The sequence below is a fragment of the Coloeus monedula genome, assembly GCF_965178545.1.
Source record: "Coloeus monedula genome assembly, chromosome: 7".
Taxonomy (NCBI): domain Eukaryota; kingdom Metazoa; phylum Chordata; class Aves; order Passeriformes; family Corvidae; genus Coloeus; species Coloeus monedula.
In genome coordinates, this window is record NC_138787.1 from 30,627,330 (window position 1) to 30,644,126 (window position 16,797).

General features: G+C 41.4%; 1 protein-coding gene across 4 annotated transcripts in view; it reads left to right on the plus strand.

Moving 5' to 3' along the window:
- Nucleotides 1-16,797, plus strand: part of KALRN (kalirin RhoGEF kinase) — a 452,901-nt gene that overhangs the window by 203,842 nt on the left and 232,262 nt on the right. For all 4 annotated transcript variants that reach the window (XM_082284833.1, XM_082284834.1, XM_082284835.1 and 1 more), the window contains exon 6: nucleotides 15,662-15,784. In XM_082284833.1, coding sequence (XP_082140959.1) covers nucleotides 15,662-15,784 — 123 coding nt within the window. The remainder of the gene's footprint in view (nucleotides 1-15,661; nucleotides 15,785-16,797) is intronic.

Genomic DNA, 16,797 nt, shown 5'->3' on the forward strand with positions numbered 1-16,797 from the left:
ACCAGGCACAGCACCTGGGACAGGCTCCTCTGACTGAGATAAAATCCACTTAGTGAAGGACCATTTCCCCTCTCTGATTTCACTGCTGGAAGCACTTGGTTTCTTTGATCTGTGCTATGTGCCATATATACAATCGCCTCCAAGATTTCATGGGAATTACTGGCTTAGAAGTTACTGTGAGAGGGTAGTGTCCCAGGGAGTGAGAACGGGAAGCCAGGGAGGAGAGTTCAGAGAAGGTGACAGGGGAACCTGTCATATGTGAAATGAATACAAAACGAAGGAGTTCTGGGGAGGTGGTTAATTAGGGCTGGGGAGGAGCCAGGAAGCACATTAAGAGGGGACAGAACCACAGTGAAGATTAATAATGAGAGCACACCTGAAGTACATATGCCCCATGTGCTGTTTGACTATGAAAGGATTTGTTACTGAATGAGTGGTATTTAACAGTTAACAGTAGTAATCATACAGGCATAATAATCATGGATTAGACATGGATTTTTGTATAGGATTTAGATTTCATTTAAGTTACATGAACACTGCATTGGTGGGCAGAACTCAGCATGCCCTGGATTTTCCATCTAAGTACTTACACCATGGATATCACAACAGCACAGTGAGCGAGCATCACAGTAAGGAGCTTTCCTGGAGATTTTGAACACCAGTGGTGTTGTTAGGCCTGAGGTAAGCTCCATAAGACTTCTGCAATAAAAGGAGTCAATAAGCTTAGTGTCTTCTGCAGAGACATTTGACTGAGGGTCTAAGTGAGACTCATTTAAACATGTTTCTGTCATGCTTAGTGTATTTCAAATGTCTGTGCAGAGAAAGGACAGGGCCATGGGGTACGAATTCTGACTGGCAAAGGCACTGAACTGGCTGTCTGTGTTTGTGAACATGCACATGTTTGCAGAGGGCTTTATAAGAAGAGTGACCAAGAATTTCATGCTGAGCATAAAACGAAATCTCTTACCTATAATTCCAGAAAAAGAGTTCTTAGAAGACAAAGCTGGTGGTGGTAACTACCCCTGTCAGCCCGAAGCAACAACTACTCTCTTCAGGTGAAACAACTCATTTTCAGGCTAGTTTTAGCTGTACTCCTGATCTAGTTGTGTTTTGGTGCTTGAGGTCTCCCTGAGTCGTGTGCTAAAAAAGACAGACCTGGTCCTGTAAAACAGAGTTTCAGCTGCTATTGAAATGAGTGAAGGACTCAAGGTCTCTATCAGAGCTCCCAGTGACAGCACTGAGTGAGCTGGAACAGTGTGGCATTCCCTGGTACCAGCTACTGGCTCTGGCTCCAGCTCTGCTGATGGCAGGGTCAGCCGTGGCCACCCACTTACGGTAACGAGGCCATGTCTCCATCTGTCCATGCTGGTGTCCCCATCCCAGGATTCCAGTTGTGTTAGCTCACATCCGAAACATTATGGGCAGCCTGATTTGCCAGGGCTTGCAATAGTCTTAATATAAGAACAATGAGCTTTGAAATGAATTCCTGACACAATTGGTTCTTATTTTTATTGTATAGAATACATATACTTTTCTCTACATTTATGGATCTGGAATAGACATTGCTCAAGAGTCTTTGACTTGAGTCAAAGTATTTAAGTTACCTTAACATCTTTGTCTTTTTTCATGCAATGGACTCTTGAACAGAGCACGTAGTGTCTGTTCTCTCCTGAAACCTTGTTTCCAAATCTGGCATCTTCTCTCACATGCTGCCAATGAAAAATGCTTTCTTTTATAATCTGAAGTTTCCCTTAGCATATGGTGCCTTTTTTTTTTTTTTCTCTAGAGAGTCTCACTAGATAACTGTTCACAGAATCAGGCTTGGGATGCCTGTGTTGGGAAGGAAAGTCAGCTGCCAGCCTAAATAAGCTACCATGTGAATAGAAGGTCATCATCTCATCCCATGCTTTGTACTTAAGCCTGCTCTGAAACTAAAGCAACAGAGGGCAGGTCCCATGTTCAACATAAAGTGTTTGCTCTGACACAGAATTTCTAATACTGGGCATAACACAAAAAATAAGTGCAGATAGGTCACTAAATTGTTAAATTGGCAGACACCATCTTACAGTATCAGATTATAAAATGTTGAAAATGTCATTATATAGGTGATGTGGAAAGGAGGCTTGAATCGAGATTGAGTTGGGTGCACAAACAATAAAAAGTTGAGTGCGTGTTCGTATGACATCTAGCACAGTGAGGTCCTGAATCTGACTGGGATATTGGTTGTTTCCAACAAAGAAATGTGGATTTTCAGTTGAAAATGGCCCTTGGAGATGTAAGGGTATGACAACACTCCTATGGAATATGTATATCCACACAGGATTTGGATTGCTTTGGCATATACTGGGAGTATACTGCTTCACTTAAGCTGTTTTGAGCAATAACTCTTCTGATAGCATCAATCAAGGACAGACAAAGGATCAACACAGGAAGTTCATATCAAAGGGGGAAACTGTACATCTATTATTAAAAATCTGTGTATTTCCCCAGATGACCCTATGCCAGCTCTAATCACTTTTATTTAATTATTTCACACTTCCTAGAACAAAGGAGGCTCTAATAAACAGGTGAGAATTAAAAGCATGTAGCAAAAACTCTATTGTAGCAGGTTTTAATTAATTTTCCGTGTTTATTCAAATGTCTTCTTTGTCATGTTTCTGTAGCATTTTAAAATAATTCAGTTTTTGCTACTGAGTACTGCTTCTGCTTTGTCTTGAAGCACATTAGTACTTGCTGTCATGGGTAAGCCATTATGAGGTGTTCTGATGCAGCTGAATAAACAGTATGATATTCTGAATGCATCTTTACTGGGTTTTTTTGGAAGCTCAGTGGTGGCATAACAGGCTCATGGATTTCCCAAATTACTGGGTTTACCTGTTCTCAGATTTTTTTTTTTTTAACAAACTAAATAAAAGAACAAAGTTTGCCTAGAAGCAGAGAAAACATTATAACAAGGGGTGGTTGGGCACAGAGTGTGTGTTGACAGTTCCTTGTGATGCTGTGAGCGTAGATGTCATGTGCTAAAGAGATGTCATAGTGGGATCAGCACCTTCCATTTTGGAAGGCTCTGAGAGTGGCAGCTAAACTGTGTCAAATCTGCCATTTCCCTCACCTAGTCATGGACAAAAAAGAATCACTGGGAAACTGTGGGGGCAAATCTTCTTCAGCATCTATAACAATAAATTACTTGCAAATCCCTTCATCTTTAAGAGGAGGATGAATCCTGCACAGCCTGCATCTCTCAGTTCAGGAACCTGTGTGCAGGCACTTGCAGTCTTTGCAGGCTGCAGCTCTCAATTAAAGATGCAGCGAGCTGACCTCTGCTCGCTTCAGTCGGAAGTTGCCTTCTGACAGGTTGCTAATTCCATCCACAATTTGTTGCCCCCAATCTAAAGTGAAGAGTTGTCGGAGCGGGAAGTAATCATGGTGGGCTCTGTGGGAAGTGTTCATTATTTTGACCACTGCTGGTCACACTTAATAAGATCCTGTTCTTGGCACCTGTAGGAAAAAAAACCACTACCAGATTTTTGCAAGATCAGGAGATCATTATAGAAGTTTTTAACTTTCCTCAAGCAAAAACAGAGCTCATTTCTGCTAATTTGACTGTAAAAGAAAAAAAGCCTTCATTATTAGTGATATTCCAAAGGAGCTTGCAGCTTTTTCACCATGTCAAGCTTGTATCCTGCTACTTTCCAATTTATCAGTCACGAACACAGGGGGTCTTCCCTTGTATGCCAATATTGTGAATGTTTGCTTTTCTGCCTTTCCATCCATCAGGAGAAAGCTTGGGGACAAAGCTGGTGACGACAGGACAACCTCACAAGTGCACACCAACTGCTTTGTGCTGCTCCTACAACTAAAACCAGCTACAAACCCCATTTTGCTATCTGGTTTGAGGAAGAGTGGGATTGCTTTGCCTGCTGAGCAGAGCAACTCAGGGGTTGAAGTAAATATATATATCAGAAATTCTCTTCCTTGTGGCTGTTATTCTAGGGGTGAATGTCACCTTCCATGGCTGTAACCATCACTTATTTTTCTGTGGTAAAGGGGATAGGACCCTTTTGTAGCCTCCCATTGACATTTCTGTTTCTCTTGCAACATGTCTGCTGCTGGCTCAACAGCTCTGAGGGTACAAACTTCTGCCCTTAACACTTCCATGACCCAAGTTCAGACTCCAGAAGCAACAAACACAAGAATCTTCTGAAGGCATTTGTACTAATTTTTCAGATGTGGACAGCTGTCCATCAGGAAGGACAATCATCTGCCAGACACTGATTTCTGTTGATCTGGATTGGCTTTGGAGTAGCAGAATGAAGTGCAAAGTACTCAAAGTTCAAAGCTAAAAACTGGGAATTAAAAACCACAGGGGTTAACTGCCTTGCCTCCTGTGGCACAGGAAGCCTGTGCTGCAGTGGGAGTCCCGATCTGATGTGTAAAATAAATATCCCAGTGCTTTCCTTCTTTCTTTATTAATTCATTCTGCCCTGTGCTGCCAGATCGGGTGGGGTTTTTTTCTTTTACTGGCAGCTAAATATGTTGCCTCCACAGCACTTGGAATTGAACCTGATCTTTTAGCTGGGGATGTAAAAACACTAACAATGCCTCACTCTGCTGCTGCAGCTCGGGATGAGGAAGAGCTGCACGTTTCCTTCATGCTGAGCGTGCCCTATAGCACAGTTACAGGATCCAGGGCCGCTCTCTGTCCCATTTACGCTGGAGCATCCAGCACATTAGTGACCTCTCAGTGTAAGAGGGCACAGCACTGCCTGAGCCATGGCGTGGTTCCTGCTCTGTTTGCAGGCTCTGGCAGCAGCCACCTCGCTGCCCATCCACCCTTGACTGTAAGGAAGCGGCTCGGAGCCGCTGCTGCTGGAACTGGAACATGGTGTGCTCTGCTATTTGTAGTTTCCTGCTGCCGACACTGGATACGCAGTTACTATTCCTCTTGCTTCCTCCATGAACATTAGAATGGGTCCAAAAATAATTGAAGGCAGTATGTTCTGGCGGAATATTTTTGCATTTGCAGAAATTTCCTCTTTCTTTCGCTTGCCAATTTTGATAGGGAGCATTTTGAGGCTTTTTCAGCATCTCCAACTTGGCACTGCTGGGAGGCACAGGAATGCTCCCCTGATCAGTATGGCACAAAAAAGAGGTTTGGCACCCGAATACAGGCTTAAAACTCATTTTTAAGGATGATTATAGCATGTTTTAACCACAAAGTTCTGCTTTAGCTAGTGAAGATGAGAAGACCCAAATGCTCTAAAGGGCAACAAAGCCCACACATCTAGAAAAAGAGAAGAAAGCTGGTTTTTTTTTTATTTATTGCTTTGATCCTCAAAAAGGTTAGGTGATAAGAGACTAGCTGTCAGGAAATAATGTAATTAAGATGTACATGAGGTTCACAGATTTATTGTGCAGCATATTTCAGATGTAGCCATGTGATTATTTCTAAATTAACGTCTTCCTGGCCTGGCTGAAATGCTTTCAATGGCCCACATTTGGCAGAGCTTGGGGTCTTAAAAGTGTGTCTTAAATTACCCTTGATATCTATTTATAGGGAACAGATAAAGGTGGGTGTACAGCTGAGAGGTTGCTTTCTCAGGAGCTGGTAAGGGTTGAAGAGGAAAAACCAGGAGCATGGTCTGTGGATAGCTTCCAGAAGTATCAGTGTCATTTAAAACCAGGTCGCTCTGAGTTTTTTTCTTACAAATCGTGCACATTGTAGAAACTAATTCAGAACTATTTTCTTGAACTCTCCTGTCTCTCAAGACCTCTCTGTATTATTTGGCACCAGAGTCCTGGATGCCTTATGTCCTGCACAGGTGCTGAAGAGGTGCCACAGACAAAACAGTCTTGAGTTGAGGAATTTAGCTCAGTTTAAAGCTTATGAACACAAACTTCTGATCTTGATTTGGGTGTTGAGAGGAAAAAGCAGAGCACACTGCCATAAACACCTACTTTTCTCTGGCTTAAATTTCCCTCATTTTTGTCTTGGTTTATAACCAGTCCATCAAAATTTTTTTGGTGGGCTGGTGGGCAGCGGGGCATGTCAGGGATAATATTCACATAAGTTTGTTTTTGCTGCTGTTATAGCTGTTCTCTGGTTCTTAATTTTTTTCTGCTGTTGTTCCTTAGAGTTCCTACCCTGACATGGGCCACTCATCCCTCAGGTGTGACCCCACAGTGTGTCTCCAGCCCTCAGCAACCCTCATTTTCTTTCCCTAACAGCTTGTATCCAGGTGTTCTCTGGCTGATTAATGTTCTGGCACCACGGTCAGGCTCTGACCTGTGGTGGTCCCTGATGGGGCCCCCCTCAGTGCCAGAGCTGGTAGGAAGTGGCTGGTGGCAGCTCAGGACCCCCTGAAGGCCACCTTGTGAGATCCAGGGGCTCTGCCAAGGGGGCAGTGAGACCCAGTGCCAGCTGTGGAGCCACCTGTGCCACCTCACCAGCTGCAGACACTGTCTGCCCTTCCAGCTCCACAGGTTAGCCAGAGCAAGGGGAAACATTGAACTAATTGATTTATGGGATGGGGTAAGGAGGGCTGTACACCCCAAAGTCCAATGGAAAGCTGATATCCTTGGCTTTTCATCAGACATTCCAGCAACATGACATGTCAGGAGTTTAAAGCTATGGTTACACCACAGCTCCATCTCTGGGCCTCAGACACACTTGGGTTTGGTAGGGGAAATGCCATGATTCTGGTATCAACCAATAAACATCTGTCTGGCTGTTTTGTTCTTAGTGGCAGCTATTTGGAGTCACAGGAATGTCACACATTCAGCCAGGAATAGAAACAGGGTCTGTAACAAAGTCACCAAACTCCTACAGCATTTTCAACTGAGTGAAAATTTCTTCTGAAAACTGAGAGGAAGATCCCTCATCTAGGGGGGAAAATTTTCATAATTTACACTGTGTTTTCCATTCACGTGGCTGTTGTCTGTTTATATCTTTTACTATTACATTCCCTATCCAACCAATGAATTAATTTCCACTTAGACAGAAAGCAGTTCTCTGTAGATGATCTGTGCCCAGAAAAGGCCATTTCCATTTTAAGGAACAGAAAATCCTTTCCAGGAATTCCTGAGGGTTTGATGTTACTAAGTGTGGTGGAAAGGTGCAATATTTCAAAAAGCAAGCAAAAAATGCAGATGTATAAAATACGCCCAGATGTCATTAGTCATATTTTTGTGTTCAGGATCTGTAATTTTCTCCCACCTTCAACAATAAAATTCTTACTTTTTTATTCAACATTGTAGGAATCACAAGCCTTACTTTGTGCATGGCTGTGGCTTGATATGTGTCAAGAAAAAATACACAGATCTCTTACTCTGGCATTTAGTAGGAACATTCAGTGTGAGTATGTTGGAAGTGGTGCTCTGCTATAAATACAAAGCTATTTGTCACGTCACACATCTCACTAATTTTCTAGTGGGTTGACAGTTGGGCCCATTGTCTGGAATAATTTAATGTGCTGTAGCCTTACTTACTGTACTCTATGAATCATATACACAGATATCCATAATGGAAAAGCTGTGCTCATGCAGCATGGAGGTTTACACAAATACAGCTGTGGGTCTGAATCTTCATCTGGTGTAAATTGGCCTCGTTGGAACTACACCAATTTATCCTGGCCATGGACTGCACCGAACACATGTGAAAGGGAAAGATCTGGCAGAAGTATTGGCTTGTCCGTCACCATCTCTAAACACGAGACAAACACAAAAACAAACACAGTGTTGCATTTAGGCCCCAGCTTAGCAAAGCATTTAGATGTATGCAGAGTTCTATTTTAAATCTGCAAGTGCTTTGATTTAATTAGGGCTGTATTTATAGAGTGGCAACAGGAATTACAGCAGATTGGAATTTTTTTGTTGTTGAAACGGTTTCCATAAAATCTGTTAATTCATGAAAAAAAAGTTAAATGTGCTATCAAAGTTTTCTTTAAGTCCAAAATTTATTCTGGAGCCAGTACCCTGCTGCCTGAGAACAGCCATTTTGCTGGTGACTGTGCAGGTACCCAGCCCACTGTCAGGGCCCTGTGGGCACTGGTGGACATTAATGACCAACCTCACTGCCAGCTTTGCCACAGGCCCTGCTCAGCCTGGCCACAGGCACTGCTGAGCCAGACACTGATCCATCAGTTCATTTTGTGGCATGACCTGGGACATCCCTCGTTGCTGTGGAACTGTGCTGTGGTCTGGGGCTGCATCTGGTTATCCTCACTGGGCCTGATCCTGACCTGCTGGTTGACTTCAGAGCTTAAGCTTAGACTTGTTACCAGAGCTTGTGTTATGTCCTCTTGTTTAAATCTGGTTGCTGTCAGGTTTAAACCTCAGGGGCTGTGGGACAGGCTCTGGTTAAAGAGGCCCCTGTTCTACTTGTTGGGTCTTAGTTTCTGGCTCCTTATCCCATAGGGAGCAGCTAGCCTGGACAGTCAGCATCAGTTCTCTGTTGTGCTGAATTTAGCTCAGAGGCTTGACTGGAGGGATTTTTCTGTATTCCAGGTAGAAGTCCTGATTCTTTAGACTGTTGGCATTTCCCATGTGCTCCTTCATGGAGGTGTTGCACTTCTGTTGGCCTTTCCCAGCCGTCTAGGTGACCTAGACATATGGCTGGTTCCAATTAAATTGTAGTTTTGATTCTAGTCTGGAGACATTGGGGGAGTTTCTTGATTGTCTCTTATAAAGTTAGCTCACATGCAAATCTTTCCTGGATTGTCCCCTTGCATGTCAGTGTAGACCGTGTGTGTACCACAAATCTGTTGCACAGTATTCTTTTTTGTTCAAATACTGGCTAAATTCAATTGCAAAAGATGTGAGAAATATGCCTTCGTTTTTGTTTAATTGAGTTGTTGTGAATACTTGAACTCCCTTAATGAGTTAGGAATAGACCTTGTAGCTGGAAACTTTTTAAACCTCAAGAGAGGAACTCTGGCAGTTACTGTTATTATTTCGTTTATGTTGTGGAAACATATAAAAATGAACTTGCTTAGCTGTAGATGCTCTCAGTGTGGAACTTTCTGTTGTAGATTATTCAGTTTTAACACTGGCTGGACATTTTTGAAAATACAAAATGCACGTGGACTCTTAAATGGACCTCTCTTTAATAAGTGATGTATGCTTACCTCCAGCATTTCCCAGCCTGTGAATCATGGATATTAAGCTCCTTCATAGTTGGGGAAGGTATTTGATAAAACAGATCTATTGTTGGAAGCCCTTAAGTGGCTGCAGTGCTTGCCTTGAAAAAATTTATGGGGTCCACAGATTGGAAGAGATTGGAAAGCACTAATCTAGTAGGGATTTCATCTGTTTTATAATTTCTGATCTACCCTCTCCTCAACTACAGGCAAGACTTTCTTTTAAATTAACATTTTTTTGTCTCCTTGTTAGCAGCATAGGGAGGCATAGTGAGAGAATGCATTTATGACTACCTGGATTTCAAAACCCTGCCTCATATTTTTCCTAAGTGCTCTTGAACTTGCTCATATTCAGAACGTCACCTGAATTGCGCTTGTCAGAGCAAATCACATAAACACTACTGGTCTTTGTCAGTATTTATGCAGGGAACTACCAAGAGAAAAGATACTGAGGCAAAGCAGAAGGTACTGACGTTGATCCAGCAGCTGTTGCTCTCCCATTTTTGTATCTCCTTTTCTAGAGCTAATGCCAGAAGCACTGCACAAGTTACCCGAAATGATGTCAGCTGGAGTATTTAAAAAAAAAAAAGAATCAACATTTCTCAAAGTCCTATTAGGATCTCAGCTGGGATTGAAAGATATCCATGAACTAAAACAAGTGCAGAGAAAGGCTGTGTATCTTAAGAAGCTTTAAAAGAGCTGGGCTCTATTAAAACAAACAGCAGGAGAGACAATGAACCCACCTGGTCCACACTGGAAAAGGTTAAACACCTGGTTAAACACTTTTTTAACTTATAGGGAAATATTGACCTTAGAGAAAATGTGTATAAACTGGATGTGAACCTTGTGTAGATCAGAGTGTATACGAAGAGTTCAGTAACAGGAGCAGAAAGTTTTTGGAGCTGCTTCTCATGGGAGGAGCCAAGCTGTAACACTTCACTAGTTTTCAGGTGGAGCATCATCTCTTTATGAAAGGAAATTTTATCCTGTGGTTAGCTGCCAAAGCAGTGATTGGACTTGACCTGAATGTCCCTTTGGAACCGTTTTCTTTGTATGTGTCCTATATTGTTCCTCAGGATGGTGTGGCTATAATGGTTATCATTCAGCCTTTAATTATATAATAATATATATAATATATAATAAATATAATAAACCATATGAGTTTGATATTTATGGCTCAGAACCTAGAGAAAAGATGATTTGCTACAAGCCTGTTCATAATTAATTCCAGCCGTCATATAGCATTTGATAGATTTGAGATTTATTATTTCCAGCATGTTTAAACAATTTCATTAATAAATATATTCAGTTCAGTGGCTGCCAAGGCCATGAGGGCTGTAATCCTCTCATCAATACCACTTGGCATAGGGTGTGCTGCCAGCCATGTGCTGGGCACATTATCCTGTGTTGCTCTGCACCGCTGTGTTCAGAATCCAGTGCTAAAGCTCCTCAACGAGCACTGACAAAAGCCAGAGAGCAGAGGTTTTTATCTGAAATGATGTTATAAATCTCATTTTAGCTGATGTAGAGCTGGACTGTGCACAGCCTACGTACATGCTCTTCCATATCCGTGTGTTTCTCGTCTGTTCTCAAACAGCTGTTCTCACCCTGTACTCACTGGCCTGCCAGATGTTACAAATCCAGGGAAAATATGGAGTCACGTTCTTTCTCTGTAGGACTTATTCATGACCAGCTTGAGACCTGCTGTTTGGTCTAACACTTAACCTGGATTTTCTAGTAACTCATCAACTATGATGACAAAACATGAAGTTAAGGACTCATTGTTGCCAGCAGGACTGATGCTGGAGATGTGATCTGATACCCTAATCTCAAGTGAAGTTGCCTCAAGACCACATCTATAATAATTACTCGTGCATATATGATCACTAGTGACAGTGAGGCTAGGTGCTTTACAATGCATGGGGAAGAGACCCTTTGGATCATTCTTAGTTCTTCTGACTCTCTTATAAAAGACTAATTTCCTTAATAAAATGTAGCATTTAACATTCTTCAGCATATGCATTCAATTTCCTTTATGTATTGTTAGGAACAGGACTACAAGAGATAATCACATTGAAAGTTTATCTTCTTTTTAAGTGTTCTTAACCCCTCGCCTGCTTCTCAGTCACTGGAAAACTCCTGACTACTTAACTGGTCTCCAGATTATCTACAGCAATGTGGAGAAGCGCCAGTCTGGGAGACATTGAGGACAGTTGGTTCATGTGTTTTTAGTGATGTAATGTCCAATCTTGGTTATTCTGCACTGCTGTTTAGTGTGAATTCATGACCGCAGGAATGATTAGAAGGCTTGAGAGCAGAATTATTTCACTGGCAGTCAGCATGACTCCAACTAAGAAGCAAGTCACAGGAATAATTAAAGATCAATTAATTTTATGGTAATCACTAGACTAGGTGTTAAGACAGTCTTTTTCATGGATGGGATGAGATCAGTTGATACACTGCTATATAGCAACGTTAGAGTGACACAGAAAATCTGTTTGCTGAGACACTGTCTGGCTTAAACTGATCTCATGGGGCACATTCTCCACATTTTGATATTTATTGTATTAAAAACTCATTCCTTTGACAGGGAAACTGACTTGTCAAAGGATCTTGAACTTTTTTCCAGGAGCGCATGTTAGCCCCTTCAAACTGGGGCAGTCCTTGCAGGGTTGAGAGAAATTGCAGTTGTTGGGTCATTGCCATGTTCACACCCGTAATGGTGCATTTTAATTAAACAAACGAGGCAGCACACTTGCTTCAGGAACACAGGAAGCATCAGAGTTCCTCATGTGGAAAACAAGTTTCACTTGAAAGCTTTCAGGACATATTGCTGGTAATATGGGCCAGGTTAGACAATGTTGACAGACCTTCATATCGGAACCTCCTGGCCACACATTGCAAACTCTCACAGCACCATCACAACTCACCTGTCATCTGGTATTTTCAGAGCCTCAACTTGGAGTCATATTGTTATGAGAAAATTGTTTAAGACCATTTTAGATTTTTTTGGTCAAAGAAAACACAATCCGTTATATCTCAAAAGGAAATAAGGCTCCGTTTTTAGGTATTTCTTTATTTAAATTCCATCATTGTTAAGTAAATCTTGTGACTTGTGGTAGTGTGTAATACTTATGATTTCCATGCATCCTTGATCAGGAGGATGAAAATAAAAAGTATTCCATGATGCCAGACCTGTGCAATCAAGAAATTCCAGTACTCTCTTCTGGATACTTGGGAAAATGCCTGCAGTTAAGTAAGCATTAAGCAGAAATCCTGGAGAAGTCACTGAAGGAACCAGCCCTGGTATCAAAATCAGTGTGGACAAATCCAAGCAGTCCTGTGCCAGGCTGTGCTGTTTGGAGGGGCAGGTTGGTGTTTCTGCCCTGCACAGGACTGTACTATGCAGAGGCACCAGTTCATCTGGAACTTGTTTGGGTACCTCAGACACACCAATCATTGCTTAAGGTCGGCGTGTCTGCAGTTTGCAAAGCCCTGGCTGCTGGCTAAAGCAAGAGTGAATGTAAATACTGCTTATTATTCATTAAGACTTGAGAGGAACAAAAGTTTTTACAAAAAGCAAAAGCATCATTAACCCTACTTTAGCCCATAGTGAATCTGCACCATTTTTTACTCTCTACTGGTCCCTGTGCATCTTGCTTGATTTTCTCCTGACTCCAAACCATATGAAACTCAAAACTCTTCATTCTCTGGGCTTTTGTGTGAGATGTGAGAGAGTCAGGATGAGACTCCAGATTGTACTGATAGGGGATAATTTCCTACTGGAAAACAGGTCTGCTGAAACCAAAGCAGTATCATAGAAAGATTCAAGGGCTAAACTGAAAGTGAGTCTCTTTGAAAAATGTGCTGTTATCTACAGATAGAACTGGTTTGGAAGGTGGTACATATCTCATCATTGAGGTCTATCGCTCAGTGTTGCTCAAAATTCTTGAAGGACATCCTTTAAACTGTTGTGTATTTCAGTTGATTTAACAAGACAAAAAAAAGGCTAATCATCTCTTAAACTGCTTTTCTTTTTCTTGATAGTTTATTATTTTATGTTAAAAAGGAGAAGCATGGCTTAACTTAAGCTAGATTCTCATCCAGCAATATGTGTGTAGATTAGATGAAGGAAATGCTCCCTATCCACAGAACAGTAGATTACTTGTTTAAATTACTTGTCTTAAAAAGATCCCGATTCGGCTTTGCTGAGCATAAAATATTAAATTTACTGTTTATTTTTAGTGGATTGCTGCCAATTTTCTTCTCCCGGACTGTCTTCAGATTGTTTAAAACATTAAAAAAAATGTTCTCATCAAACATATATCTACTTACAAGAAATCTCTGTTGGTCTTTCCACAGAGACATAAAATTTTGTTGTTGGGACATGAACTTTGCTGTTATGGAATTTTCCTTTCTTTATTACCTTTGTGGTTTTCCTCTTCTCTTCTTTTTTTTTTTTTTTTTTCTTTAAGCCCAAAATTATGGCAAATTATGTTGTGCTAATGTTGCTTATTAAATCTTCATCAAGTGAGAAAATGGAATCCAAGGAGAAAGCTTTAGATGTCTCTTCAGGTGTAGTAGGTTGTTTCATTCTGTTTAATTGGCAGTAATGTTTGAAAACTCTGACCTCATCCTTGCAAAAATTTTGTTAATTGTTTCCTGAAAAATGGTGATAGGCCTGGTCTGCTGCATTGGTAGAAATGACAAAGTAACTGTGTCACTGATATTACTCTGTACTTGCATCTTTGTAACTTGAACCAAATTTGGCTTTTAGGAGCATTTATCAACGCAAAATACAAGGCTGGTGTAGAGTCTATAGTTGCAAGTGTATTTTCATAAATAAAAGATTAAGAAGTCAGGCATATGTGACAGATTTTTGGGACCAGGTCAGTGTAGTGTGTCTGCTGACACTTGGAATGTTTATTTGCCTTTTGTTGAAAGGGATATTCAACGTTATTTTTGCAAATCCCCTCCATACAGCAGAGCACTCCCATGCTGGATTGAGTGCTCAGCATGAAATGTTGTTTTTCCTGCGGGAATCTTAGGTGACCCATGCAGGGCCTTTTCTCTCCTCTCAGGAGCAGCATCTCCACAGGGAATGAGGAACTGACCCTGAGCAACTACAGCAACATACAGTGCCTCAGCAGTGGGCTCTGAGTGTTCTTCAGGTGTCACAGGTCAAAAATTGTTATGCAGTGCTGAAGAACAAACCAGCTTTTTACTGGAGGACATGTAAATGTTGTAGCAAACATCTGGACTGATCTTCTGACCCTAAGGTGGTTACTTAGAAGCTGCATCACTGCCTTTTTACCTTAAAACACTTTCTCTAACACCAGGGACTGAACTGACCTGACCTTTGCTGCCTCTATATTTAGTTCCTCTTTTTTTATAATGAATTAATGGGGGGGGGGGGGGGGGGGGGGGGTGTGCGTTGCGTTGTTGGTGTTATTATTATTATTGTTATTATTATTGTTGTTGTTGTTGTTATTATGAAAGAGTTCTTATTAATGGATAGTTCCCTACCTTACTGAGATGGAGATAAGGGAACATAATTTTAAAGGGATCCTGCAAAACAAAATGTTTGCAGGAAAGAAGAGATCTGAGATTGCAATTGCCTGCAGAGCTGTAATCAGGGGTGAAGAATGAAAGGTTCTCACTTTGAATGCATTTAGTCTCTCACACAACACAGAACAAGCTAAAACATAAATGCACTATCTCTTAGCTAACTTGTGACAGCTCATAATGAATGAACGTTCTGCAGATTGAAATGTCACACTGACGTGCTTCTGAATAAGGAATGAGTTTCATCAGCTTTATTCAATATATTTCTATCTCTGTCTGAAGTATTGAACAATCCATTTTGCTTGGGAATTTATTTGGAAGTGGAAGAAGTTGAAATGTGTGCTCTCTATAGATATTAATAAAGTACTTTTTTTCTTTTTTCCTCCTCATTCCCAAAAATAATAAGTGAAAGATAGGCTGGATTCTGGCTTTGAAATTGGAAAGATCTATGAAATAAAAGTGTAGAAAGTCAACTGGCTATTTGAATGTAATATTTGGAAACTTTATATAGAGATAAAAAAGAAAGGGGTTTGAGAAAATCACATCATAATACTTACAGAATTTTTGGTCCATTTATGGATTAAAAGTACTTTACAGACTGCTAGATCTTTGGTCAATGAAGCAATCCCTGATTACAGTTCCCTCTGCTGCTATCTTTCTTTATATGAAATTCCCATTACTTATAGGAAAAGACTATGGGATCAAGCTTACTGAGGAACATATTTTATGAATTATTTTTCCTGACCTATCATTCTGCTAATAGTGAAATTTGGCGATAACTTCAATGCTTCCATTGCTCAACAACAGTTTATTTTAAAGGGCACCATAGGTCAGGTGATTTTCTCTGTGTTGCATACATTTATCTCAGAAGAGGACTTTTATATTTTGCACTGTCTCTTACTGTTTCCCTCCTTGTCTAACTCTATTTTTTTTGCTCTCTCTTTTGCAAACTCTTCTAGATGTTCGACTGGATCAGCCACAATAAAGAGTTGTTCCTACAGAGTCACACGGAGATCGGTGTGAGCTACCAACATGCCCTGGACCTGCAGACACAGCACAACCACTTTGCCATGAATTCCATGGTGAGTTGAGGGCACACTGTGACCAGCACAAGAGGGAGGAGAGGGCCAGCACAGGAGGCCACCTCCAGTGCACAGGGCTCTATGGACCTGTGAGAGGTGATGTAAGGAAGGTCAGGCTGGCTGTGACAGCAGCAGTGTTGCTCTCTACCCAGACACTGATCTATGGTTACTTCCTTGACTTAAGAGCAGCACAGTCCTGCGGAGTTTGTCTACATTTTGAAGAGCAAATACAGTATTTTTTAAGTTTTTGACATTTCTTTGACAGGGAATTAATGCAAGCTGTAGGTGGCACCTTAATAATTTATGCTTCTCCCTCCACACCCTGCTAAGGTACTTTTCAAAACCTTGAAAAGGAGACACTAATCAAGCTGTCAGTTGTGGCCACTGTGGGATTTTGCCTCTTTCAGTTAATCGGTCAGAACTTTTGAATGCAAATCAAAATACCTTTCTTTTTTTAAAGAGAAATATCATCATTATCCCTTTGTAAGTGCTTTGCTAATTTTCTTATTCTTTCCAGACACAAGGTATTTGTTCTGGAAACTGCCCTGCTTTCAGCACAGAAATGAGGACAGGAGGTATTGATGTTTTGATTATTGCAGTGGGATAGAAAAACGCATGGATACCCCCTGCTGCAACTGCACAGTGCATAGATGAGCCCTCTCTGAACACTCTCTGCCAACTACAGCAAAGCTTGCCCTGAGTAAACCACTCCTGCAGGTGAACCTTCTCCTGCTGTGCAGGGTCAGGCTACAGCTGCACAGGGGCTGACACCTCGGAGGTGGTTGAAGTTGATGGTGTAAGTCACTGGAGAGCCACACCTGCTCTGGTACTGGAGAGCAGCTGTCTGAAATGGGAAAAAGAGATCCCACCTACCCGAGGAAGCTACAGACCTCACACTGCTTTCATAAGGTTACAGGCATTAACCCTGGGATTCTGGTGAAGTTCCAGGTCAGGTAATTAACTTCTCTGACCTGAATTCCACAGGCCGTTTCCACCTACCTAGCTATTCCCCA